Source organism: Procambarus clarkii, chromosome 26 (assembly GCF_040958095.1).
Source record: "Procambarus clarkii isolate CNS0578487 chromosome 26, FALCON_Pclarkii_2.0, whole genome shotgun sequence".
Classification (NCBI taxonomy): Eukaryota; Metazoa; Arthropoda; class Malacostraca; order Decapoda; family Cambaridae; genus Procambarus; species Procambarus clarkii.
The window spans coordinates 5413416-5440284 of record NC_091175.1 but is presented as its reverse complement, the minus strand read 5'-3'; the positions used below and the strand labels follow the sequence as shown (position 1 = coordinate 5440284).

At 43.5% G+C, this 26869-nt stretch overlaps 2 protein-coding genes across 5 annotated transcripts in view; both read left to right on the top strand.

Annotated features, from left to right (window-relative positions):
• The window catches only part of LOC123756690 (facilitated trehalose transporter Tret1), a 13227-nt gene extending 12595 nt beyond the window's left edge, over positions 1–632 (top strand). For both annotated transcript variants that reach the window (XM_045739930.2, XM_045739931.2), the window contains exons 9-10: positions 141–244; positions 372–632. In XM_045739930.2, coding sequence (XP_045595886.1) covers positions 141–244; positions 372–578 — 311 coding nt within the window. In that variant the 3' untranslated portion in view covers positions 579–632. The remainder of the gene's footprint in view (positions 1–140; positions 245–371) is intronic.
• Positions 633–5832: 5200 nt separating this feature from the next.
• Positions 5833–26464, top strand: LOC123756689 (facilitated trehalose transporter Tret1). Of its 3 annotated transcripts, none has more exons than XM_045739924.2 (10): positions 5833–5978; positions 14330–14600; positions 16819–17082; positions 17442–17570; positions 18827–19036; positions 19571–19767; positions 21639–21789; positions 22847–22990; positions 23283–23386; positions 25871–26464. In XM_045739924.2, exons 2-10 carry the CDS (start codon positions 14507–14509, stop codon positions 26018–26020), a joined length of 1443 nt encoding a protein of 480 aa, XP_045595880.2. In that variant the 5' UTR covers positions 5833–5978; positions 14330–14506; the 3' UTR covers positions 26021–26464. The 3 variants fall into 3 exon arrangements, with proteins under 3 accessions (XP_045595880.2, XP_045595879.2, XP_045595885.2); XM_045739923.2 differs by lacking the exon at positions 5833–5978 and adding an exon at positions 8659–8895; XM_045739929.2 differs by lacking the exons at positions 5833–5978; positions 14330–14600 and adding an exon at positions 14867–14920.
• Positions 26465–26869: the final 405 nt, after the last annotated feature.

The window sequence follows — 26869 nt, the reverse complement described above, 5'->3', positions numbered from 1 at the left end:
GAGGCGAGATAAAGTGACCGTGTTGATAATGGTCAAGGCTGATAACACATGTATCTGGTGATCAAGAAGTGACACTTGTGGATAACGCACTCTCCCTCACTCTTGCCTTGCGGGGGCTAATGTTTGAAGTGTGTTCCCAGGTGAACTGTTCTCCCTGAACGTGCGGGAAGCGGCCAGCGGACTGGCCACCATGACCAACTGGACCACGTCATTCATCATCACTCTGCTCTTTGCACCCTTGCAGGTGTGTACTGTAGCCTTTATTAGAAGCCAATAATGACTCTTAACATTCGACTCAAATATGAAAGGCTGGCAGTAGAGTAGCGAGCAGTTTGTATAATGTCTTGATCATTGCTCACATCTCCCAACAGACGGCAATAGGGCCCTATGGAGTGTACTGGGTGTTCGCTGGCTTCTGCGCTATAAACTTAATTTTCTGCCTGCTGGTGGTACCGGAAACGAAGGGCAAGACGCTGCAGGAGATCACCGCGTACTTCGGAGCGCCCAACACCACGACGAAAAAGGAAGTTGACGATAAACTGAGGACAGACGACCCCCACACAACCCTCCATGTATAATTAACAATACTTAAACGAACATAAAAATTAACATACGGTGTTACCTAGTCACGATGGAGCATTTTTACTTTCCCTTTCTCTACCTCCTCAAGTGTACTACTTAAGCGGTCGGTAGTGGAAACTGGCGAAGAGTTGACATGCCGTCGGCTCGGTGTCACGCCTTGTCTATGGGCTAAGAATAATTTTAATAGATGTTATGTACTAGAATCAGTTCCGCGCTCCACTGCGCTTCTCCACACTCATGATTTTGTAATCCACATTCCACTTGACTATTCCAGTCCTCTCCACTCTATAACTTGCTCTTCAGCACAAGTTAGGTTCTTAGGACCCGACAGCAACGAGGACACTGGTCTATGTCCCTGCGTCTGGTGCGTCGCTTAGTCGGAAGGATGGACGTCTTATGACGTAATGGGAACAAACCTATTATCACCCTCAATACAAGAACGAATGAGAAATATTAGTAAGATATAGATAGAATTATATCCAATAGTGGGGTTTAAAGTTTTTTGAGAGGAAAATTCCACGGAGAGTTGAAAATTGTTATAAACTGCCGCCAGAACAACTATTACAAAGTCAATGTGATCTCTAATTGATAACAGGGACAACATGTGTATTAACCTAGTTGTACATGTAGGTTGTTGAGCTTCGGCTTCTTGGTCCCGCCTCCCAATCATCTGTAGCAGACATGGTGCTTGTTCACTGTACGGGAGGACATTGACTGTCTTAGGGGTAAGGGACCTTTATACAAAAATATTGATAACAGAGGAACACAAGCAGAGATATAACACCCAGACGATATCTCATGTCAATCCTGGGCATAACCTCTCGTATGAAGAGATATCAGTGTCATAATTTTACATTTTCTAGGATGGCGAAGTCCAGAGTGTTATGACAAGTTTACAAGCGGATGACAGCTTACACCAACGGTAATATTAACACGGTGCTAAATATAAATTATATATAAAACAGGAAACAATAAATATAAATTGGATAAATTTTGGTTTAGAAAATACCTAAATAAATATTGGTTTGTAGATGAGTTCTTTTTTATTTATTGAATAAATATCATACCTCTCACACGATCGCCGAATTGTTTAAAGTATAGGTTTATATATGCTTGAGCGAGTACCGTTAGAGGACAACAATTGCCGCCTTGAACACACTAACCTAACCCTGTTTACAGTTTTAATATTATGTTTAAAAACGTCAACACTCGGCACTGTGTTACTGGACCCTAGTGCTGCTCCACACTACTGCTGGAGGCTCCACATTGTGCTGCTCCACACTACTGCTGGAGGCTCCACATTGTGCTGCTCCACACTACTGCTGGAGGCTCCACATTGTGCTGCTCCACACTACTGCTGGAGGCTCCACATTGTGCTGCTCCACACTATACTGTTGGAGGCTCCACATTGTGCTGCTCCACACTATACTGTTGGAGGCTCCACATTGTGCTGCTCCACACTATACTGCTGGAGGCTCCACATTGTGCTGTTCCACACTATACTGCTGGAGGCTCCACATTGTGCTGCTCCACACTCTACTGCTGGAGGCTCCACATTGTGCTGCTCCACACTCTACTGTTGGAGGCTCCACACTCTACTGCTGGAGGTTCCACATTGTGCTGTTCCACACTCTACTGCTGGAGGTTCCACATTGTGCTGTTCCACACTACCCCTCACACACACACACATGGTGCACTTTAGTTTGAGGTAGACTCACAAGAAGGACCATGTTATCCCAAAAGACCTTAGAGAATTTACAACTAATTAATGACTACCAGTATTATAAGATACATTGCATTGCAGCTGAACAATCAATCTCAACTGACTGAACAGATTGAGGTAATTATCAATCAATCAACTAGGGTGGTAGGCGCACAAAGAGTGATAAATGGAACCTGAATACCCAAATGAGCCACAGACACATTAGAAAAAACTTTTTCAGTGTCAGAGTAGTTAGTAAATGGAATGCATTAGGCAGTGATTTGGTGGAGACTGACTTCATACACAGGTTCAAGTGGAGATATGATAGAGCCCAGTAGGCTCAAGAATCTGTACACCAGTTGATTGACAGTTGAGTACAACTAGGTGAGTCCTTCATATACCAATTCCCCATCCCGGTGCCCATTACCACTCCCCATACGCCGTCTCCCCCCCCCCCCCCCATCCCATTTGGTTTTGTTGTTGAGCAAAACAATTAACTAATATATTTAATTGTACTACTAAGTGGTCGTTGTTTGTTTGATTTTTGGTTGACTGCGTAATTTATTTTCCTGAGAAATGCGTCTGACTGACTGATTGCCGTCTGGATGCACTCCCTGACCTAACCTGTCCTAATCTAATCTGTTCTAACCTAACCTGTGCTAACCTAACCTGTCCTAACCTACCCAGTCTAGCCTAATCTGTGTTAACCTAACCTACCCTAACCTAACCTGTCTTAACCTAACCTTGTGCTAACCTTGAGGACACTGGAGGGGCTGAGGCTGATGACGGAGCAGCCAGGGAGTATATACACTAAGCAAGGTCAGGGGGACATACAAAGTCTGGCACAGCCTCGTCAAGGCGCCAGGCTCATCCCTGACTATATTAGTCCCTCGTGTCCTTGGTCCACCACGCGCGTCTAGACTCTAAACCAACTACTACTACTCACAAATGTATGCTTGCTGGATTCGGTTTTAGCTCTTGGGCCACGCTTTTCCATTCACCGGTCGTCTAAGGCAACTGCCAGTTGCGTTGGTCCTGGCAGTATGAGTTTGAGTCACTTCTGGGGTGTGAGTTTTCAGTTGCATATAGTCCTGGGGACCATTCAGGCTTGTTCGCATTTGTGTTCCTCACGTGTGCCCCAAAGAATGAGATGATTTGATAAAATGCTATGCCCAAGATTACCATCAGAGTGCCGGCGGGCTGATGGGCTAAATAGCCTCGGCTACCATCAGTTTTTATCCGGTCGTGATGGTCAAGTGGGTTAAGGCGTCCTGTACATACCAGTTGCGTTGCTCCTGGCAGTATGGCTTCGAGTCACTTCTGGGGTGTGAGTTTTCAGTGATATATATATATATATATTATAGCTTTTTAGACACTCAACCCACCAGGGGACTCGAACACTGGCCATCAAGGTGGCAGTTATGCACTGTATCCACTACACCATACTTCAGAGCCCGAAAGAGGTAGGAATTCTGGGGTATTTAACCAACCAGAACTCCATTCCTCTCCAGGCAATGAGATAGTGAGGGACCTCTCGTGTTCTTTCATCAAGCCCTGTTATGTGGGAGAATTCAAGTGTCAAATGCTTAATGCACAGACTTGCTTATAACCACAAGTTGAAGTATATAACTTTTTAGTCACTCAACCCACCAGGTGACTCGAACACTGGCCATCAAGGTGGCAGTTATGCACTGTATCTACTACACCATACTTCAGAGCCCTTGGCTTATACTTGGCTGTCCTATAACTACCAAAGTTCTCAACATGCGGAAAGAGTTAAATATACTTAGCATTAGAGATAGAATATTTTAAATTAATCTTATGATGGGACTAAAGCTTCTGCATGATAACAAAAACAACATTGCATCAGTTGAACTGTTAGAACACATACGAAATGGAACCAGCGAGTCTAAATGGATTCAAAGAACAGCCACTCATATTAAAATGATGGGACTGCACGATGTATATACAGATGAAAGAGTACAGCACTTCCTTCCAGCCTGGCAGATAGTACCTTTTGACATCCTGACCCCTGCATACCCCACCAAGAAACTAATCACAAAGAACCCTCATGCTCACCTTGCTGCTAAATTAAGCCACATAGAACACATTCACAATATACAAGCTGAAAACAACATAGCACAGACCATATACACTGACGGATCACTCAATACAGCTACAGGGGGGGCAGGAAGTGCTGTTATTGCTCATCAGCCCGATGGCAGCACAATTCAAAGGAATATCCGAATTAGTAACTGGGCATCCACAATGCAAGCAGAGTTGGTAGCAATACTGGTAGCACTCGAAATTATTGACAACACTGAAGTAGACAGCTTAATTATTTTCGACTCCCTTTCCTCACTACGAGCAATAAACAGTTTGCAATCAAGTAATAACGTGCTTGTCTTGGAAGCTAGACGTAGATATATAAGAATACTTAGCAAGAGAGTAAATATAAAAATGTTGGGGATTCCTTCTCACATTGGCCTGCAGGAACATGACAAAGTTGACGGCCTTGCTAAGGCTGCAGTAAATAAAGACAGTATTGAACGGAATCTTGAGTTATCAAATAGGTCCCTTAAAAGTGTCATTAGACGAGAACTCCTGGATGGATTTGAAGAAAGTAGAACAGTGCAAACTGAAACTAGCAGGTCCTTTGTTCATCGCAATGAAATGTGTGAAGTAAAACATGTGTATGGGGCAAGTAACAAAGTCAGTAGACTAACAGAAGTTGTCACAGCTCGTATAAGACTTGGCTACAAGTATTTCTGGCAGTTCGGCTTGTATAGGAATCTAGATGAAGAAAAGTGTAAAGTGTGTGGACAAAGACAGGGACACACACTCGAACACTATATCTTGGATTGTAGTAAAATTGAGCCATTTAGAGACAAATCGAAGCTCACTCTGTATGATATGGCAACTTTTTTATTACCATGGATAAATTACCTGAAATCCTTGCACTGTATCCACATTTCGCTTCTAGTACATAAATGACATATGAGATTCAGAAACAAATAGTGTATTTTGAAGACTAATAATAAACAGAAGCTCCCCTATGACTCTGTAATATCTCCATTGGTCAAACTATTATTTATTAGCGATAAGACCTACCATTAATGTATAATGACTTACTGTAAATATATAGCTCTTGAAATAGCACTTTCTCTGTAACTAGCTGACATTGTAACTGAAAAGTGTGAAGGATAGATGAAATTGTTTATGTAATAATCTAAGATGAGGTCTGATAAATTGTGCTCTCTGTAATGCTTTTTGCGCTACCGCTCACAGGATGAGTATGGGGTGCACAATAAACTAGCCGCCTCCGGCGGCAACAATCAAAACAAACTACCTCCCACTGGATGGGGTATGCAATCCACTACCTCCCATAGGATGGGGTATGCAGTCCACTACCTCCAACAGGATAGGGTATGGGGTCCACTTCCACCCATGAGATAGGGGTACGGAGTCCACTACCACCCGTGGGATGGGTATGGGATGCCCAATAAATTATGCTGGAGAGCGAGGGGTGTTAGGGTCCGTGTAGAGGCGCGTGGGCCTGGCAGCCCGCCCCACCACTGTCTGGGGCCCAGGCGCCTGTGTGTTGTGGTCGCCGTCAGTGTGTTGTGGTCGCCGTCAGTGCGTCCCTCCAAGCCAATCCTTGCTTCTCTTCTAGTAAACCACGAAGCTCTAGCAGGTACTGTATTCACTTTTCCTGCTCCTGTGTGTGGTTTTAGTTGTTGCTGTGCTGAGGAATCTTCATGTTAAGACGGCTGTTGCTGTTGTTACCAAGTGAACAGGTGCTGCTAATGTTGTTTTGCGAACAGGTGCGTACAGTGACGTAAACCCAGATGTAACGTTGCCGGCCTTACTGGTCTCCACCAGCCGCACGGCACACTTGGGTCCGGCAATGTAATATGTTCAGTGATAACGGATATCCGTGCAGAGAGGATGGTGTAGAGGAGAGCGTCGTCAGGATATGGCGGGGCCCAGTGTGGTGAGGTCTGCTGCCAAGGTCAAGCGTGTGTAGTGGGAAAAAGCTAGTGTTGTGGCGTTGCTCTAGTGCGCGCGCGCACACACACACACACACACACACAAACAATATGAGGTTGGGGTAAGATAGTAGGAGGCTACAAGATGACTTAGACAAACTGAATGAATGGTCCAACAAATGGCTACTAAAGTTCAACCCGAGTAAATGTAAGGAAATGAAACTAAGCGGAGGAAACGGAAGGCTAGACACAGGACACAAAATGGGAGATGAAATCTTTCACGAAACTGACATAGAGAAAGATATAGGAGTTGATCTCACACCAAACCTGTCTCCTGAAGCCCACATCAAAATAATAACATCTGCGGCGTATGCAAGGCTCGCTAACATCAGAACTGCCTTCAGGAACCTGTGTAAGGAATCATTCAGAACCTTGTATTCCACATATGTAAGACTAATCCTGGAGTATGCGGTCCCAGCATGGAGCCCGTACCTTGTCAAGCACAAGATGACGCTGGGAAAAGTTCAAAGGAATTCCTCCAGGATAGTCGCCGAACTAAGAGGCATGAGTTACGAGGAAAAGCTGCCTGAAATTCACATCACGACACTGGGAGACAGAAGAGTAAGGGGAGACATGATCACTACCTACAAAATTCTCAGAGGAATTGATAAGGTAGATAAAGATTAACTGTTTAACACGGGTGGTACGTGAAACTGAGTACCCAAATAAGCCACAGGGACGTTAGAAAGAACTTTTTCCGTGTCAGTGTACTTAACAGACGGAATGCATTAGGCAGTGATGTGGAGGAGGCAGACTTCATACACAGTTTCAAATGTAGATATGATAGAGCCCAGTAGGCTCAGGAATCTGTACACCAGTTGATTGACAGTTGAGAGACGGACCCAAAGAGCCAGAGTTCAACCCCCGCAAGCACAACTGGGTGAGTACAGTGTGTGTGACCAAGAGTAGTAGTAGCAGTGACCCTCCACCAAACGACAGAACACCCAGGCAAGAGTATGACAACAACAACATGGGAGTAAACACTATAATTGAGAGGGCAGCCTCTGCTGCCTGTAGAAACAGATCCCATCTGATCATCATGGGGGACTTCAATCACGGAAGGATAGACTAGGAGAACAAGGAACCGCATGAAGATGAAGATGACCTTCTAGGTAAGTGATGCGCTTCGTAAGGTCCTACTTCACATTCTCAAAGACAAATTCTACTGCATTAGCACCTGGTTATATCCTCCAATGGTGCGGTGGTAGGTGATATGGATGAAAGACATTAAATGGGATACTAATGGGGCAGTAAATTAGGAGTGTGATATGTTGGCAGTTTATGTTCTTCTGGTTGCTACCGTTCCTGTTGCAGGGTCATTCGGTCCAGCTTCTGTATTGGCCCCGGGGTCTTGAAGTGGGTCACTTCAAGCCCCCGGCCCAATGCAGATACTATAGATAAAGCCAGACACGCAAATGAGTCTTAAGAAATACAAAAGAACTATTCACAAGTGGAATATACTGCAAGAAGAATTCGTGGAAGTCGCCTCCATCTACGCCTCCAAGGCCAGATACCACAATGGAATCACTTGTGAGCAAAGTTAAAAAAATAATATAGCACACAGGTACAGCTATTACGTTATTAGGCGCGACACGATGACCTCTCCCTCAGTCCTTGGTAGTCAGGGTGAGGGTGGGAGTCAGGGTGAGGGTGGGAGTCAGGGTGATGGTGGTAGTCAGGGTGAAGTTGGTAGTCAGGGTGATGTTGGTAGTCAGGGTGATGGTGGTAGTCAGGGTGATGGTGATAGTCAGGGTGATGTTGGTAGTCAAGGTGATGGTGATAGTCAGGGTGATGGTGATAGTCAGGGTGATGGTGATAGTCAGGGTGAGGTAAGCATGGCCTCCTGGCCCCACTCTGGGACCCGGGAGCTGCAATACTTAAGGGCTCAAATATACGCTATTTGACGCAGTGTGTTGAAAACATTTATATTATTAATTAAAAGAAAAGTGTGAAGTTTAGAGTAAATAGGAGAGTGTTGTGAGTACACTGAGTAGTGAGAACATTAAATACATTGAGTGTGGGTGGCAGGGCCGCCCTGGCCCCGGGAAGAGGTGCCGTCTGGTGACTGTGGAAGTCAACACACCAGACTGACAGACAGAGAGGCAAGGAACTAGACTGAGTAAGTGGATAAAATTCCGGCATGTACACAAAGAGGGCAGTTCCCGCCCCGTGGGGTCTAGTGCATATCGTCACGACTGTGATTCCCATTTTGCGCAGGTGAGTGATAGTGTGAGTGATAGTGTGAGGAAGTGATAGAGGGTTCGTGGAGACCATTAAGATATAGCGGCGGCGTCAATGACCATTACTGCGACGTAAGTGATCCTTGAAGAAGCCCGGCAGTAGTTCTGGCCGGCGGGGGGTGGGGGGGGGGGTCAGCAAGTGGCCAGTGTGGTGGTGTGGCGTCGCCACGAGTGGTGGTGGTTGTAGTGAGGGAGGTGATGGTAGAGTGTGGTCAGTGTTGTGGTGGCGCCAGCTCTAAGGGCACGCTTGCTGAGGAGAATTGTTTGTTGACGTCGCTTGGAGAGAAGACGCCAGCTCTGACCATCTGCCGGTCTGCTCACGGTAGGGCTGTTACAGCACGAATTGATAGACAGCAATATAATCGTTTGTTTTTACAGCCATATCTGCGGAATTGAGTTTGTGATTCACACACACACACACACACACACACACACACACACACACACACACACACACACACACACACACACACACACAGGAGACAGACAGCTTAAGTCCTCCTTAAGACACAGGAGGACAGCTTGAGGCTTCAAGAAGACCTGGACAAGCTGCAGGAATGGTCGAACAAATAGCTGTTAGAGTTTAACTCAAGCAAATGTAATGTAATGAAGATAGGGGCAGGAAGCAGGAGATACAAGGCATCATTTGGGAGATGAAATACTTCAAGAGTCAGAGAGAGAGAAAGACCTGGGGGTTAATATCACGCCAGACCTGTCCCCTGAAGCTCATATCAAGAGGATAACATCAGCGGCATATGCCAGGTTGGCTAACATAAGAACGGCATTTAGAAACTTGTGTAAGGAATCTTTCAGAACATTATATACCACATATGTCAGACCAATCCTGGAGTATGCGGCTCCAGCATGGAGTCCATATCTAGTCAAGCATAAGACTAAACTGGAAAAGGTTCAGAGGTTTGCAACGAGACTCGTCCCAGAGTTACGAGGGATGGGGTATGAGGAGCGCCTAAATGAACTGTGCTTTACGGCACTAGGAAAAAGAAGGAAGAGGAGGGGACATGATAGGAACGTATAAAAAACTCAGGGGGATTGACAGAGTGGACATAGACGAAATGTTCACAAGGAATAGCAACAGAACGAGGGGAACCTAGGAACCGTCTAACCTGTCCTCTTACAAATTACGTCTGAATTTGGCCGTTTGCCCGTATCGCCGAAAAAAGACGTAATTTGAAATGAAAACTCATTGAAAATAAATTTTGATTTTTGTTTCCAAAACAGCAAGTTAAAGTAGGTTAGGAAGGCAGAAAGTTCTCCGAAGTTTTCAAAACATTAATTGAAAGTTTGCTCTCCTAACCTGACCGAGTAAGTCGGAGGATTCAAAACAAAACGGAACAGTACATCACTTTCGTGAGCTGATTTCATTTCAACTTACGTCCAGTTTTGGCCATAGCATACGAGCGAAAAGCGACGTAATTTGCAAGAGGACGGATTGGAAACGCACAATATCACTGTATAAACTTAATTACACGGCAGACTGTAATATATTGACCCTGGTTTCATGTTGACTAGAGTTCCATGACCTCCCAATACCCACATCGGTATCTCTGCGCAGCTGCGAACTGGTCAATTATTTCTCTTCATTATTTATCACAGTAAAACAAATAAGGCAGTTCCTATTAGTTCCCATTAATTAGTTATCATTTATACAGGGTGGTTAAACACTACAAAATGATGATGTGTCCCTTTGGCACTATGCACGAGGAAGTGACGTGACCGTCACAGCCTGCCCTGGCATCCGTCCTGCTCATGGGTGTGGGGTGACAGTCACGGCCTGACAGCCACTTGACGTATCTCTCACGCTCTCCAGATAGTCTGGCCAGATACGGAACACAAAAACATCAAGTACTCTCCCCCTCCCGCGTCGTGACCAGATAGGCTTCGTCAACACGCTCAGCCACACAGATATGTCAGTAGTAAGAATTGACTGATAATCAAACACAGTGTTTCCTCAGAGTACTTAACCATGATGGAATGTCAGAGGAGTCCAGCCCGTCCTCCAAAGCTTTCACAACGGCAAGAAACTGTCGTACTGAAATGCCCTTGTACTTACCTACCATAGGATCCAAAACAGGACAGTTTGTCTATTTCGCCAGCTGTTGCCATTTTCTAGGCAGCGACGATTCTTGGCCTTAGGTAGAGTGTACGTCATTATGCGACGGTCTATTAGAATGACGGGTTGAGGAGTCTCCTGCGTCCTGGAAGCCTTAGTCACAGTTGTCAATAGTTATATAACTAATAGTGAATGGTTTAGTACTTGTGCCTTGGAACCACTATAACCACGTGCAGCGTTTTGGGGACATTTTAAAAACCCTATTTTGGAGTTTTACCTGATGAATTTTATGGTAATAATAATACCATAATAATTCTTACGGTAATATTTGGCAGTACAATATATTTTAGTTTGGTGTGATGAGTATAATTTTTATTACATACATACAATTTTTCAGTAACAATTATGCAAGGTTAGCAAAAGTAGCAGAAAAGCCTTTTAATAACATTTAGGGTGAAAATACACTCAGCTGCTATGTAGATACATCATTCATGTTGTAATACAACATCGTATTACTTTTGAGAAGCCTTATCATAATTTAGGATCCTGTATTTGTATGGCATTTCTGCTCTGGTGGAGTCAGTCAGGCTCTGGAAACATCAGAGATACAAGTTGCTCGGCTCCAACCCGTCCTCACTACCAATACACTACATTATCTACCTTACCGGCCCTAACATACAAATTACAAAGTACTATGAAAAGTAGCAGCTTATAAATATCCACGTTTTCTTTCCCAAGGTTAGCTTTGTGGTTTGAGGTTGTATATTTCTGGTTAGGATAGCATTTTGTATCTGGTATGTGGTGGATAATCTAGAGACCGAGCTGGTCTGATGCAGCCCACATTATGAGGCAGCCCGACAGTACGGTATAATACTAAGTTAAAATAAGTACAATTCCTGACTGTTATGAATAGTACATAATTGCACTTACCTGTGCTGTTACATTCACCTCCCCATGTCTTCTCTTCGTTTTCTGTTAAGACACTCAGAATTTTAGGGTAAAATCTTAGAGATAATTTGTTATACACAAGTTTTAAATATCAGGAATTTCTTTTTCAGTTTTATTAAACAATAGAGATTTTATACAAAATTTGAAAATATCCTGAGTTACTTTACAATTTATTGATATATTTTAGTTTTGTCTTATTAGTTTTATAAAACTGTAATATCAATATAGCTATAGGTTAAGTACTAATTGTAATTAGGAAGCAATAAAATGCTTATCTTCAAACACTAAGACGGTTAGGTTAGGTTGTGGTTTTCTATTCAGCTTTTCAGGTAAACTCAAATATTCACAATATATTTAACAGTACAGTTTAATACTAAGTGAAAATAAGTACAATTCCTGACTGCTATGAATAGTACATAATTGCACTTACTTGTGCTGTTACATTTACCTCCCCATTCTTGGAGGACGGGCTGTGCAGCCCACATCATGATGCAGCATAAACTGAAAAACTGAACATAAACTGAAGTGTTTGAGGTTGAGTCTGCGGTACAGATGAAAGTTGTAGAGTTGGTTGATAGAATTTGGTTGGTCATTTTTTTTTTTTTTTTTTTTTTGCAGGGATATTCCTGCGCGGGCCCTAAGCCTCTGGCTGGCCCACTAAGCGTTGCTTGTTTCTGTTTTACTTGGGCGGAGTATGAGTATTTATGACTCGTATGGTCGCTTCAGTAAGATTTTGCCCCATGTGTTTAAGTTACAACTTCTGCTCTGTTGAATCTAAGTTGAAATCTTATTGGATTTGTAACTGCACTGTGTTAGATAATGTTCCAGTAGTCTGTCGGGCATTTGTCCACAGTGCTAACATTTCTTCTCATCTTCGGTTGATCATTGATGTACAGGAGACAGAGGAGTAGGCTAACAATGCTATCTTGGAGAACACCAATGGTAAACGAGAGCGTAGGAAGACTAGGCGTCGAGCGACGCACTATAGTGTCTGTCACTGAGATAAGATCAAAGGTATTGATGACAGTGACCTCTGACCCCATTGTGTTGTACATTAAGGAGAAAGTAAGCATATTTATCAGTGTGTGAAGTCTTCTGAAGATTAACGAACAATTTCATTAGATCCTAATTTTTGCCAAAAACTATAATTATCGTCAATCATTTAATGAATCATCAATAGTGTTTAGGCGTATGTTGTCAAATTGGCCATTGTTTAGTGTATTATATTTAGCTAGATGGCACTGTAGCTGCTTATAGGAAGAATATCAGACATCAGGAAGACGAAGAATATAAGGAATCAGGTATCAGGAAGATGATCAGGTATCGGGGAGAGGGAAAAAGATGGTATCAGTGGTTCAGAAGGCAGCAGTAAAAAATAAGTAATATGAGGATAAGATCAAATTTAAAAAAATATATCGTTTCTAGTTAATTACGTTATCTATTGGTTCACCGCGAGGCTATCACAAAGGCTTATAATTATGTACCCGTGATGAGCATGCCTGAAGAGCTGTGTTACCAACTCATAAAGCTCTTTATAAAAGTGTTAGGATTAGGTATATTGTACGATTAAGTACCACAGAGGTTAGGTGTAGAATATTTTGAGCAGATGCTCTTTTGTTTATAAAAATTGTAAATAGTAAGGTATATAACGAATACCTGTGACGTCATTGTTTGTTGCTGTTGCAATAAAGCATGAAGACAGAACACGTTTGTTTCTCTTCCGGCCTTAACATAAAAGTCTTCCTTTTCTGGTTCTCAACAGATGAACGCATCATCTAAAATATTTGCGACATTATACGATGATTTAAATTATGTCCATGCACAATGTTAAATGAACAAATTCACTCATAGTGACGACTGATCTGACTTTCAAGTTACTGAGTACATAAAATATCGACAAGCTGACCTGCATGGAGTGACAGTGTCAGTCTTGGGGTGACACAGGGTCAGGTGTGGGGTGACACAGGGTCAGGTGTGGGGTGACACAGTGTCAGGTGTGTGGAAGCGAGCAGTGTTATTGGCCCAAACAAAACACACATATAAGAACACAAGGCATAACATCTTTAATCATGATAATTTATGATGTTGATAATATATCAACAGCTGAAGGTCTCCATACGATCCTATGTAGACTCCCTGAACACAAGTGTTGCCACAACATATGTTGACTCCCTGAGCACTAGTGTTGCCACAACATATGTTGACTCCCTGAACACAAGTGTTGCCACAACATATGTAGACTCCTTGAACACAAGTGTTGCCACAACATATCCCGTTTAAATAATCATCGCTTACTAAGCTAAGGTTGTTAACGAATCAGCGCTACGCATTACTTAACACTGAGAAAACTCGGTATCTATATTTTCAAGAATGTCTGTCTGTCCAAGAATGGAAGAGTGACGCTTGGAGCTGCCCCTCACCCAACTTTGTAGGGTGACTGGTGAGTGGGTGGGGGGTGACCAACCTTGAGCCTTGTAGGGCACGCAAACCCTGTCACACATACTCTCTTCTACCACCCCACTTTGTGTGGGGATGACTGGGATCATCCCGGACGTAGGTTCGAACCCTCATCACGGCCCTTGTGGATGTGTTCATTTGATGCATCACGCTATTGTGATTTCTGTGTATATTTGTTTACCCCACTTTATATTTGTAATTGTTTTATTTCATTGTTCATATTTCATTTATATAAATTTAATATATATATGTATATATTTTATATGAGTTTTGCATTTAGGTGTGTGTGTCGAGTGTTGCTGGTATAAGCAGCCAAACTGCACTGTGAACCCAAAACGGAACCAATCAGTAAGGACAACACATCAACAGAAACACCTACAACAGGAGCACTAACAGGAACGTCAGCAGCAGGAGCACTAACAGGACAGTCAGGAGCAGTAACAGGAACAGGAGAGGGATGGAGCCCGAGAGGTCGGCAGCACAGTTAGTGGTGGAAGAGGAGGCCTGGAAGAGGCCAGCCCACGGCACGCAGTACTTCGCCGCGCTCTCAGGTCAGTGCGCTCCCGCCTCTACATCTCCTTATTGTTTACAAAACAGAATATCAGAAGTCGTAGTTCTTTCAAACAACGAAGCTATCTCTGATATCTGTAAATAGGAAATCAATATTAGATTATTTATAGGATGTTGTATGTACAAAATGCGATAAGATACGTATGTAAAGTTGAGCTAGGCTTCACTGCCCTCATGCCCGTAAGTGCTGGTGGCCAAGATTATGTTATCAGTGAGTGTGTTCGTGTAAGGACTCACTTGCTTGGTCAGTTCGTGTAAGTGCTCACATACTGTCACTTTATTGGACAGCGTCTCTCATCCTGTGAGTGAACATATCACCAAAGCAGTATGTTTACATTTGAAACTGTGTATAGAGTCTGCCTCCTCTACGTCACTGCTTAATGCATTCCATTTATTAACTACTAACACTGAAAACAATCTTTCTAATGTCTGTGTGGCTCATTTGGGCACTCGGTTTCTAACCTGTGTCCCCATGTTCATATTCCACCCATGCTAAATAATTTGTCTTTGTCCACCCTGTCAATTCTTCTGAAAATTTGATAGGTGGTTATCATATCTCCCCTTACTCTTCTGTCTTCCAGGGTCGTGAGGTTTAGCTCCTGTAGCCTTTCCTCGTAACTCATACCTCACAGTTCTGGGACTAGTCTGGAAGCATACCACTGATTTGTGGTATGTTACTGTTATACACCACTTAGTGTATAACACTAACAGTGCCACTGAGTGGCACACTTAGTGCCTCTGCATCTTCTTTTAGTATCCATGGTGAGATTCTGTTAGGCCCAACAGCCTTTGACACATTCAACTACAACAGATTTTTTTTGACCTCATCACTGGTGAGGTCAAATTCCTCCAAGGTTGTTTGGTTTGCCTCCTCATTAGTGCAGGGACTTCTCCTTGTTCTATGGTGAAGACCTCCTGGAATCTCTTAATTGTTGAGTTCTTCACATACCTCCTTGTCATTCTCTGTGTATCTGTTCTCCCATTTTCTCAGTTTCATCACTTGTTCCTTCACTGCTGTTTTCCTCCTGATGTGGCTGTGGAACAGTTTTGGTTGAGTGTTGGCTTTACTCGTGATATCATTTTCATATTTTCTCTCTGCTTCTCTCCTCACTCTGACGTACTCATTCCTGGCCCTTTGGTATCTCTCCCTGCTGTCTAGTGTTCTGTTATTCCTGTAGTTTCTCCATGTTCTTTTACTCAATTGCTTTGCTTCGTTACATGCCTGATTGAACCATGGATTCTTCTATTGCTTTTCATTTTTCTCCTTTTGGATCGGGATAAACCTGTCTGCAGTTTCCTGGCACTTCTGGGTGACATAGTCCATCATATCTTGTACAGTCTTTTCTCTGAGTTCTATTTCTCATGGTATTCCCATTAGGAAGTTCCTCATTTCATCATATTTTCCTCTTCGGCAAGCCAGCCTCTTCTTTTCTGATCCCATCCTTGGATAGGTTATCCCTACCTCCACCAGATACTCAAATGTCAGTACTCTGTGGCCACTCATTCCTATGGGGGCTTCCGCAGGGTTCCTGTGGAACCCTTCTGGTAGCCACTCGTCTGGCGCTCACTCGTCACTCCTGTGACTGCTCCCTACTCCACTGAAGCACCTTCCTGATTCTCCAACTTGAGCAAAAAACGTTCATTTAGAAGGTTAAGTCGTGCAGATTCCTTATGTTTTGGAGCTGTTAGCTTCCCCAAAAAGCAGTAAAGAAGTGTCCATTAATTTGGCTTCTGAGATCAATATACAACATGTAACTAATAAATGGTGTAGATTAACGCCGAGTAAACTAACCTTCCCCAGCCCGGCCTCCAAAAATGGGGAGGTAAAGATAACAGCCCCATAAGTGCTGTTATTATGTATGGCAGTCAGGGAATTTACTTATTACACTTAGTATTAAAACGTACTGACAATTCGAAGGATGGGTTGCCTTCCCGATGGTCAGTGTGTGGCTGCTGAGGCCGGCGGGTTCCGGGGTGTCCGGTCCCTACCAGCTTACAGTTGTTATTCTAACCATTGCAATGTCTTTAATTATAAAGCTTCGGTGGTAGATAATTACCTTTGTTTGTTGCACTGGGTTGGGACGGCGGAGGGGGTTGGAGAATCTACTCTTACATCTGCCAGTTACTACTATAACTAGTTGCAAATTGAGGTAGACATCTGTTATCATATAACTTGCAATATTATTCTTCCCCTGACAGCTTCGATGGGGGCCATGGCGGTGGGCGCCGCTATCGGCTACTCCTCGCCGGCCTCTGCAGCGTTCCGCTACGATAACACCACCAACAATAATTCGACCGATGGCTTCTACTTGTCAAAGGAGGAACGAGGGTGGTTCGCTGGCTCCCTGAGCATCGGGGCGCTCCTGGGTTGTGTGCTGGCCGGCTTCTGCATAAACAGCCTGGGCAGGAAGGGAACCATGCTGGCCTCCGTTGTCCCGCTCTTAGGCGGCTGGATCCTTATCGGTGAGACCCTCTACCACTTACCCGCGCCCGTGTCCCCTCTTGGGTAGCTTTATCTTCATCAGTCGGTGAGACCCACATTCAGAACTGTCTCTGAGAGTCTCTTCCTCTCACTCTCTCTCTCTCTCTCTGTGAGGCAGTGTGCTGGTGCCTCAGTGTCAGTGCTAAGGTCCATGTTAGCTTGATTAATGGCGAAGAGTAAACTTCAGAATTATTTGCAATGTTGAAGACTAGACGGTGTTTGTGAAACTGTGGGGCGTTAGCCTCCACTACCTCCCCAGTCATCTCATTTCACTTCTTTTGGTGCACGCGCGTGTGTCCGTCTCCTGAGCGCTGGCGTCTCAAGTGTGCCTCCTCCTCAGGGCTGGCACAGAACCTGTCCATGCTGATCATCGGACGCATCCTGTGTGGGCTGTGTACGGGCATCAGCTCGCTGGTCGTGCCCACCTACACCACAGAGTACGCCTCCAAGGACATCAGAGGAGCACTGGGTAAGCTATGGGCTCTCATTCATTTAGTGTCACTCTGTTTATTCATCTACATTATATACATAAAGTTTACGAGTGTAATTTAGTCATTAATATTTACTTTAGACATCCTAAGCAACTGCTGTAAGTGCATATTTATTTTCTGACTTTCGTTTATTCAAATTCACCAACTGGTCGTCCTATTACCATCTATATAAGAGAATGTTTGTCCGTCTAAGGACGCTTCGGACTTGCCTTACCTAACTTTGCAGAGTGAATGGTCTGGGGTACGAGACGGACATAGGCTGGTCGAGGTCTGTCCTATTGATCATGGTCGGGCCAAATGTGAGGTCAGGCCAAATAGTGACCCCCGAACGTAATTGGTGAAAGGTGGATTACTGATTCCCTAGAGTGTTTGCCATTGTATATGAGAGCGAACAGTGTACACTACATCACTGAATGCCCAGTTATTAGACCTTTCAGACCAGTTGGCATGAGGTACCTGGAGCTTTGCAATTACTTTGTTCACTCTCGTATTCTTGAAGATATCCTCACTGCATACCCAAAATTTACCAGTGCAGGCTATTAAACACATGGCTCTGTATGACTAACCATCCTGCGAGATGGGGACTTGTATTACCACTGCTACCTTATTCAATCTTGTGTTGTTGATATCCTCAAAATGCATCCGGAGTCTGCCAGTGGAGACCGCTTATCACATGCCTCTGTATGACTAACCATCCTGTGTGATGGGGATTTCTTAGCATCACCTAGTTAGCTTTTTTGACACACTGTACTCCACTTCATATAGTCTAGGGCAGCTGCACTAATGCAGATGTACCTAATATGTTAATAATAATAATAAGAAAAAACGAACAGTGTACCTATAGTATTTATATTGCATATATTGCATATATATTGCATTCAACTAAATTGTTTGTTTATACTAAAATCGATCCTCCGTGTTGTGTAGTAGAGGAAAAATTGAGTTATATCCAGTTTACGTAAAGCTACGAGTGGTCGAGAGCAACCTTAGTGTGACGGAGCATACTTACAAAGATTTTCCTTCTTAAATGCCAACCTGAATACCGACGTAGCCGCTAGGAAGATGCTAAGAAGAAAAACGTTCATAAATACGTACGTAACTGCTTCGTGAATCTGGCTTCGCAAGAATTATTTGTACAACTTTAAATAAGATAGATACTCATGCATTTAAATATGATAGATAATCATTTCCCTTCAAAGGCTGACGTTCGTTCGTCCGTTTTCCTTGATTCCAGGCACAGGTTTCCAGCTCTTCATTACAGTGGGCATCCTGTACGCTTATGTGTTCGGGTCTGTGGTGTCGTCATGGCGGTGGTTGACGCTGGTGTGTGGGGCGCTAGGCTTGGTCTTCCTCCTCATGGCCGCCTTCCTCAAGGAGTCGCCTCACTTCCTTCTCTCTAAGGGCAAGGAGATGCAGGCCAGGCAATCTATGCAATACTTTAGAGGTTGGTAAATATATATAAAATACATTCACTAGCAGTCCTTTTAATATAGCATGCATTGTTGAATAATTTTTTGATATTAGTGGAAGGAGACCAAGAAATTCAGATTCAAATTTTTGTTTATTTAATGAAATAAACATGAAAGAAAATCTATTTTTTTAAATTGAAAAGTTAAAATAATGGCAATAACCAAACTGGGTAAGTGGTAACAGAGCTTGGAGTGAAGTTTTTTTCGTCAATCTAGTCTAAATTTCGGGGAAATTTTAAGCAGTACATATTTCATTCTGCTAGGACTACTCTTCATTGTGGATTAGTGCGTAGGATTGTGCACACTACCTCCAGCAGGGCGAGATTGGGCAGCCCAGCGAGGTCACCTCGAGCAGATCAAAAGGGCCTTCACCTTATCCAGGAACAGCCTATGAATTTGCTGGCTTGGTTAGAATAGTAACTTTAGTACTGTCCTGGTCACGGTGGCCTCGCTGGGTAGTAAGTTAGAGCCCCAGTGAAAGGTAAACTCACCTTCTGCCCCTTCTACAGGCAAATCATATGACATAGAGCAGGAAATGCAGGAGCTGAAACAGTCTTTGAAGGACTCCTCGGATGTGAAGGTGACGCTGAAGGACCTGTCCACCCCTTACATCCTCAAGCCTCTGTTGATCACCTTGGCCCTCATGGTCTTCCAACAGCTCTCTGGCACCAATGCTGTCATCTACAATCTCAATATCATTTTCGAGGTGACTAGGAATGTCCGCGCCGTATTTCGCCCACCTTCTTTTTGTGTTTACTAGATCACTTACAGCGTAATTAAAGCGTCCTCCTTTGACGCCCCCTCCCCCATTAACGTGACCCCCCCCCCCCATCTTTTACATGCCCAAGTTACGCACTTTACGGTGTGTCACTATTGGAAAACTGAAAGGGAAAACCTATTTCAGATAAGGTAAATAATATGTAGTCCATTTTTCATTAGTGCTTTGTAGTGTAGCTACCGAGTGGGTAGGGAAGCTCTGCTCTTCTGGTGGAGGTTAGTGCTCGCCTCGTCGGGGTGACCCGCGGGTCCCTCCTCCCACTTATCAACTTTCAGCCGATATGTGTACAGGTTTCCAAGCCTATTGGGCTTTTAAATATCTACATTCGAGACTGTGTATAGCACGTACCTCCATTAACATTTCTCAGTGCACTCATTTTTATTCACTCCCCTGGCAAGCAAATATGTTTGTGGCACATTCTGGTACTTCTCTCTTACAGTGACATGAGGTTTAATTTAATTTGTCATTCTGCTCTCAGGTCTGATGGCACACCTCTGCTCTTTATTAAGAATTATTTTGTTTAAGGACTCAATTCGAGTGCAACGTAATTCAAAATTAATCACAAATATTATATGCCCAACCACTTGGACTGGACGAAAGGGCAACGGTTTCGCTTCTTGCAGGTCGGCGTTTAATCCCCGACTGTCCAAGTGGTTGGGCACCATTCCTTTCCTACGTCCTATTCTACATCCTTATTCTCGTCCCTTTCAAGAGCTATATAGTCGTAATGGCTTAATGCTTTTCCCCTGATAATTACCGACCTATTTCATACAAGACTTTGAACAACCTTGTTCAAATTACTAAACGTAATTTAAAAGTAATTCTTAAGTTGGCCAAGTATGCAGCTAATACTACTCTGATGCAAGTTTCCTGTAAAAAAAGTTAGGTGAAATAATGTATCCTTAAAGTCTCTTCTGATAAGTTGATGCGCACAATCAGGACGAGGACTGGAACTAGTAGTGACCTTCCCTGGTGACCTCCCGCTAATGTGAAGTCTCTTTCCTTATCTAGTGGATCACCTTTTCCACTCTTGGTTGTGTCTTCATCTTCTGTTCGTCTCATGTGAATTTTTGTGTAGCTTTCTAACATGCCTGGCTTTCTAACGCTCCAAAAATCAATAATCCGCCAACCCTTCTATCTTTTCTCTGTCGCCCGGTCATAGAATGAGAATGTTTTAAGGTAGGATTTGCCGTCCATGAACAGTGTTGATGTTTTGACGAAGGCCTTTCTCTCCAGATAATCAACTAGCATATCTCAGTCCTGCATGACATGACAGGGACTGGCTGTTCTACTAAAATAATACGTTCTGTATTATTTTCATGAATTTATTGTTGCCGCCGGGGGTGGCTAGTTTATTGTGCACCCCATACTTACCCCTGTGAGCCGTAGCGCAAAAAGAGGATTACAGAGCTTATAACTTAGGATAAAATTTCTGAAATCCTTACATTGTATCTATATTTCGTCTCAAATAGATGTTCATGTAAGTGACATACAACCGGACTTTGATATACACTGAATATATTTAAGTTAATCAACTCGGACAGGAAGGTCGCACTAAGATGCGACCTTCCACTAAGAAGGTCGTAAGATGTACATCTTAAGGAATATTATATTTTCACTTTTACAATTTGTATTTAACTATTAAGTTTTATTTAGTTCATAAACGTAAATGAAGGAGTCTTCATAACATGGGTAGATGTGGTCTAATTAGATCACACACACAGTCCTGTTCCCTTACTACTTATTTATGTATATTTATATCTAGAACCTAATGTTGTTATTTGCTTGTGTTTTGTGAGGACTCTGGCAGCACGTTATCTGACGACATGAGCAGCATAATAGTGGGGGTTGTGCAGGTGCTGGCCACAGCGGCCTCCACCCTCCTCATCGACCGTGCTGGGAGGAAGTTGCTGCTCTCCATCTCCGCCGGCGTCATGGCCATCTCTATAAGTAAGGGCCAACTACCTCTTTCTCATCAGCACACTTACTGGTGTGACCAAATGGTTCCAAAGAAATATGTTACTCGCTTTACTTCCACAAGTCAATGTGAGATGGTGGTTATGTTTCATTTGCACGCTGGGTGATTTATAAACATTGTAGCCTAATCCATCTCACTGGAAAAAATTGTTTTTAAAAACACAAATTCTGCAATTCATCCCAAGGACAGGGTAAGGCCAAAAAATGTGTCAGCTAAATGTATAATACTTGTGGGCATGGGTATCTGTGCTCCCTATAACCAGAGGGGCACCAAAGGTAGTTTACCTGAATGAATTGCGTGGCCGGTCCCCAGGCCAAATGCTGTGCAGTAGTGACCTGACCCATGAGGTCATTACTGGATAACATGAACGACGTACATGTTCACCTCGACAAGGGTTAAACAGGACCGGTGAACCGCTACTTACAGAAGAGGAAATGTCTTAACATTACAATTCAACACAAGTCTGAGGAACTTCCTTGGAATCTGCAGGTAATTACTGTCATAGATATAACGAGAAGGGCGAAGTCTCTCGTCCTGTCCATCAGCTCACTGACTCCAGTGACAGACAGATGCCGCATGCAATTTGTTAAGGATTTTAGATAAATGTTTACTGGACAGATGTAGACGTTACCGGAGCTATCTTCATTGAACAATCTATAAATCTACCTAACCATTTATTGAAGATATATATGTGGGGATTATTCACTCAAGTGCATACACAGGGTCCAAAATGGCTCCCTCGAATGTTATTCTCTTCAGAGGATCCTCACAAACTCAGCAAAAGGCGGTACACCCATACATATGTGCGTGTGTATTTATATCTCTGAGTCTATGATGTTAACCGTCCAGTGTCTAAATATAGTTTTTACACTGGTGAGGTGGGATTCTTAGCATTGCTTCGAAGATAACTTGACATTTCAGTGCCTGCCAATGGGAGCCGTATATAGAACCGCGATACTGTAAATGTTGGGTAATATTGGTTCTGTTTCATGGTCACATTAATGCATGCCTCTGTCGCTCTCGCCGCAGTTTGCTTGGGCGTGTTCTTCTACATGAAGTCAGAGGACGAGCAATGGGCTGGAACTAATTTGGGGTGGGTGCCCCTAGTGTGTCTCATGGTCTTCATCACAGCCTTCTCCATCGGCTATGGTCCCATCCCCTGGATTATGATGGGTGAGTAATAGCCTCTTTTGTTTTAGCGATGACTTCACAAAAATAAATCAGTCCAGTTAAGGGATAATAACTGATAAACACACAATGAGCATTATTTAATTTATTTAAATTATATTGAGGAAGATGTTAAGATTTGTCCAATAAATGTCGCCATTAGACCACCAGTTTTGTTTATATAATTAGTTTTTCTCCAAGGTTAAAGTGTATGTGGATAATGTAATAATGATATTGTTACATGTAGGTTAGTTAGAACGAGTACGCATCATAATTTTCAGCGTTTAATGTAATTCAGGCGAGTTGTTCTACCCAAACGTGAAGGAGGCTGCAGGCAGCCTAGCCACCACCATCAACTGGACGTGTGTATTCATTGTGACCTTCACCTTCGAGCCGCTGCAGGTGAGAGCTGCCTCGCTCTTTCCCACTTCCACAATAACTTATAACACTCCATCATAAAATATATAGTCACACTTTAACGGCTGTGACTCGACTGAATTAGGAGAACACGAGGGAGGTTTTGCTAATTAACTGTCTTGGAACATCTCTGGAGAGGGCCCAAACCCTTATGGGTTGCCAGGGTTGAAGCCTAGTATTACACCCACTAAAGGCTAAGAAGGTGTAAATAACGGAAGATGGTTAGGCACTCATCCAATACCTCGCTACACTCCTGGAAACACGACCAGCCATTCCGTAGGTCTCAGCATGCGGGGTCTCGCAGCATTAGTGAACAAGCTCCAATTTCCCCAAGCCAATTTTGCCAACAGCATAGTGGTAGAATATCAGTGTTGGATGTGGAGCGCGTCGATATCTACCCCCCCCCCCCTTCCCCTGTTCACAGTAAATGTAAAAAAAATAAACTAGTCAAAATAACCGAGGTGTGCAATACTGTTAAGTATGAACAAGTAGTTATGAAAGTGAAATTAACTATCAGGAGACGCGCCAAGCCATTACGACTATATAGCACTTGCAAGGGATTCGGATAAAGATTTCAGATGGGACGGGGTGGGGTGGGGAAGGAATGGTGCACAACTACCTGGACGGTCGGGGATTGAACGCCGACTTGCATGAAACGAGACAGTCGTTTACCGTCCATCCCATTCATGTGAAATTAATGTGTGTTACGGCCCTCTTGGGTCGCAACCGGGTTCTTTCTCTGATGTAAGTAGAGTTTGGGTATCCGGCCCCAAGCTAGTAGTGGCTTTCAAGGCGTGTGCTCCGCAACGCAAGTAAATTAAAGGGGAAGGGAGACAAAGGCAAAAACTTAATAATATAATTGTCACCGTCACCATAAATAATATATAGATTATCACACGGGGGAGGAATAAACACTATTATGTACAACGTAGTCTTCCTCTGAAGACTCTGGACGTTCACGGTGCTCAACGATGCTAAGCTCTTGGTCCTCTTGTGGCCTCACGATGAATCCTTCGATTCTCTTGAGTCTACCCTGGCCACAGGCCAGCCAAATCACAGTCAACCCGTTCTCGCAAATTTAATAAGTCAATATTGACTTATTAAATATGTGCATAGGTGACATACTTAACATAATAGATACCCCTAAAAAGATTCATAGAAAACACCGACCTTACCTAACCTTGTTAGTATGTTAAGATAAGCATCTTATTGCTTCGTAATTACAATTATTACCTAACCTATAATAGGTATAGGTTAAGTAATAATTGTAATTACGAAGCAATAAGATGCTTATCTTAAGATACTAACAAGGTTAGGTAAGGTCGGTGTTTTCTATGAATCTTTTTAGGGGTATCTATTATGTTTAGTATATCACCTATGCACGTAGTTAATAAGTCAATATTGACTTTACGAATTTGCGAGAACGGGTTGCACAGTTCCACTGGGGGCACCGTCGTGGAGGCCGTCAACCTCAAATCCAGCCTGTAGCTGGCAGGTTCCAATCAGCAACGCTGCGTAGGCCACTCCACGACCGATACTAGGGTTGCGAGCCCTAGTCAGGAGCCTCGTGTGATCCCACAGATCACTCTCCTCACCACAACACCCCAGTGGTTAAGCGTCTCCACCAGTCAGCCCCGGGTACGACAATCCCTCAACTGCCACGTCACAGGCAGGCTAACACCACAGTGTTCATCCGGGGGGGGGGGGGGACTCACAGCTGCTGCAGCAAACACGTGGAGACTCTTCGACTGCCTTGGGTAGACTGATCCACCTTCCATTACAGCAGTCCCAGGTCGACTCTGTAATCAGACGCGTCATCAGTACTAATGACACTCTAGGGCACCTCACTTACTGGCTTAGATACAAACGCCCACCTATCCACTCCATAGATGGCGTTGCTGTCCAAGCGTCACCTCACCAGAGGTCAGCAGCGGCTGTGTTATGAGCTGATCAGGACGGGAAACTAGCCCTCCTGGCCAGTATATCTCGTCCTCACTAGATGGCGTCGTCCATTTGGAGGGGGTTTCAGAAGCTGACCCACAGATGGCGCGGCCGTCACTGCTCCGTGCTCGGACGCTGGGCTCGGGTCCGTAACAATGTGACTTGTACATATTACATTACATGTAATGGATGAATGTACATAACGAAGGGGATGATAATAATAGGGGTGTTAAAGACAGAACACGAAACAATGGGTATAAATTGGATAAGTTTAGATTTAGGAAAGACTTGGGTAAATACTGGTTCGGTAACATGGTTGTTGTTTTGTGGAACCAATTACCGCGTAACGTGGTGGAGGTGGGGTCCCTCGATTGTTTCAAGCTTAGGTTAGGCATATATATGAATGAGATTGGCTGGATATAATTAGGAGCTGTCTCGTATGGGCCAATAGGCCTTCTGCAGTTACCTTCATTCTTATGTCTAAATATATGCCATTTTTGTTCTAATCTCCGGTGTTTCTGTCCCCAGGATGCCATCCACGACTATGGTGCCTATTTCCTGTTTGGAAGCATTAGTGCCCTTAACTTTATCTTTTGTCTGGCGTTTGTTCCCGAGACGAAAGGCAAGACACTACAGGAAACCACAGCTCATTTCGGCGGACCATCTGTCTTGAAATAAAGAATATTGGAGGAACAAATCCACAAGGGCCGTGACGAGGGTTCGAACCTACGTCCAAGAGGATTCCAGATGCTGCCTTAATCGACTGGGATTTCTTCGGCCCTTGTGGATTTGTTTATTTGATGCATCATGCTATTGTGATTTGTGTGTGTAATATTGGAGGGTTTGTTTGAATATTAGTGAGAACATGATGCGTGGAGTAGGCTGCCTGTGCAGGGTTACAAAGACTCTGCAAGGTTACAAAGATGATGATGCGTACTACTTAATTCTTACCTGTTGTAATTCATTTTGTTGAGGACAGGCTGCCTGTGAATGTATACGGACTTCAGGCTTATATCGAGATCCCCCCTCCCCCTGTCCCCCTCTCCCAAGGTAATAAATATTTATGTACTTGTGTTATATGGCGAAATGTAATTTTTTAATTCAATAAAACATTGCATATAATTTTTTTATATAAACTCAACATATATTTATGTAGGAAACCAAGTAAATTAGATTTAGAGAGTTATTAGTGCAAATGAGATTGTAAGGTTCTTAGCAACTTTTTTTTTTAATTTTATTTATTTATTATTTATTTATGATAAATGATTATGATATTTATGATACAAACTCTTTGCCTAAGACCATCTGCTTGAGGTCTACGACTCTTATTCATCTAGTTGTGCTTGCGGGGGTTGAGCTTTGGCTCTTTGGTCCCGCCTCTCGACTGGTATACAGATTCCTGAGCCTACTGGGCTCTATCAAATCTACATTTGAAACTGTCTAGAGTCTGCCTCCACCACATCACTGCCTAATGCATCCCATCTGTTAACTACTAACAAATTCTTTCTAATGTCTCAGACTCATTTG

Excerpts from the sequence above, each read along its gene's own strand:
- LOC123756689 (XM_045739924.2), top strand. The coding sequence starts at position 14,507 with ATGGAGCCCGAGAGGTCGGCAGCACAGTTAGTGGTGGAAGAGGAGGCC. Across the intron at positions 17,571-18,826 it reads GGACATCAGAGGAGCACTGG|GCACAGGTTTCCAGCTCTTC; the intron begins GTAAGCTATGGG and ends CCTTGATTCCAG. Across the intron at positions 19,037-19,570 it reads ATCTATGCAATACTTTAGAG|GCAAATCATATGACATAGAG; the intron begins GTTGGTAAATAT and ends CCCCTTCTACAG.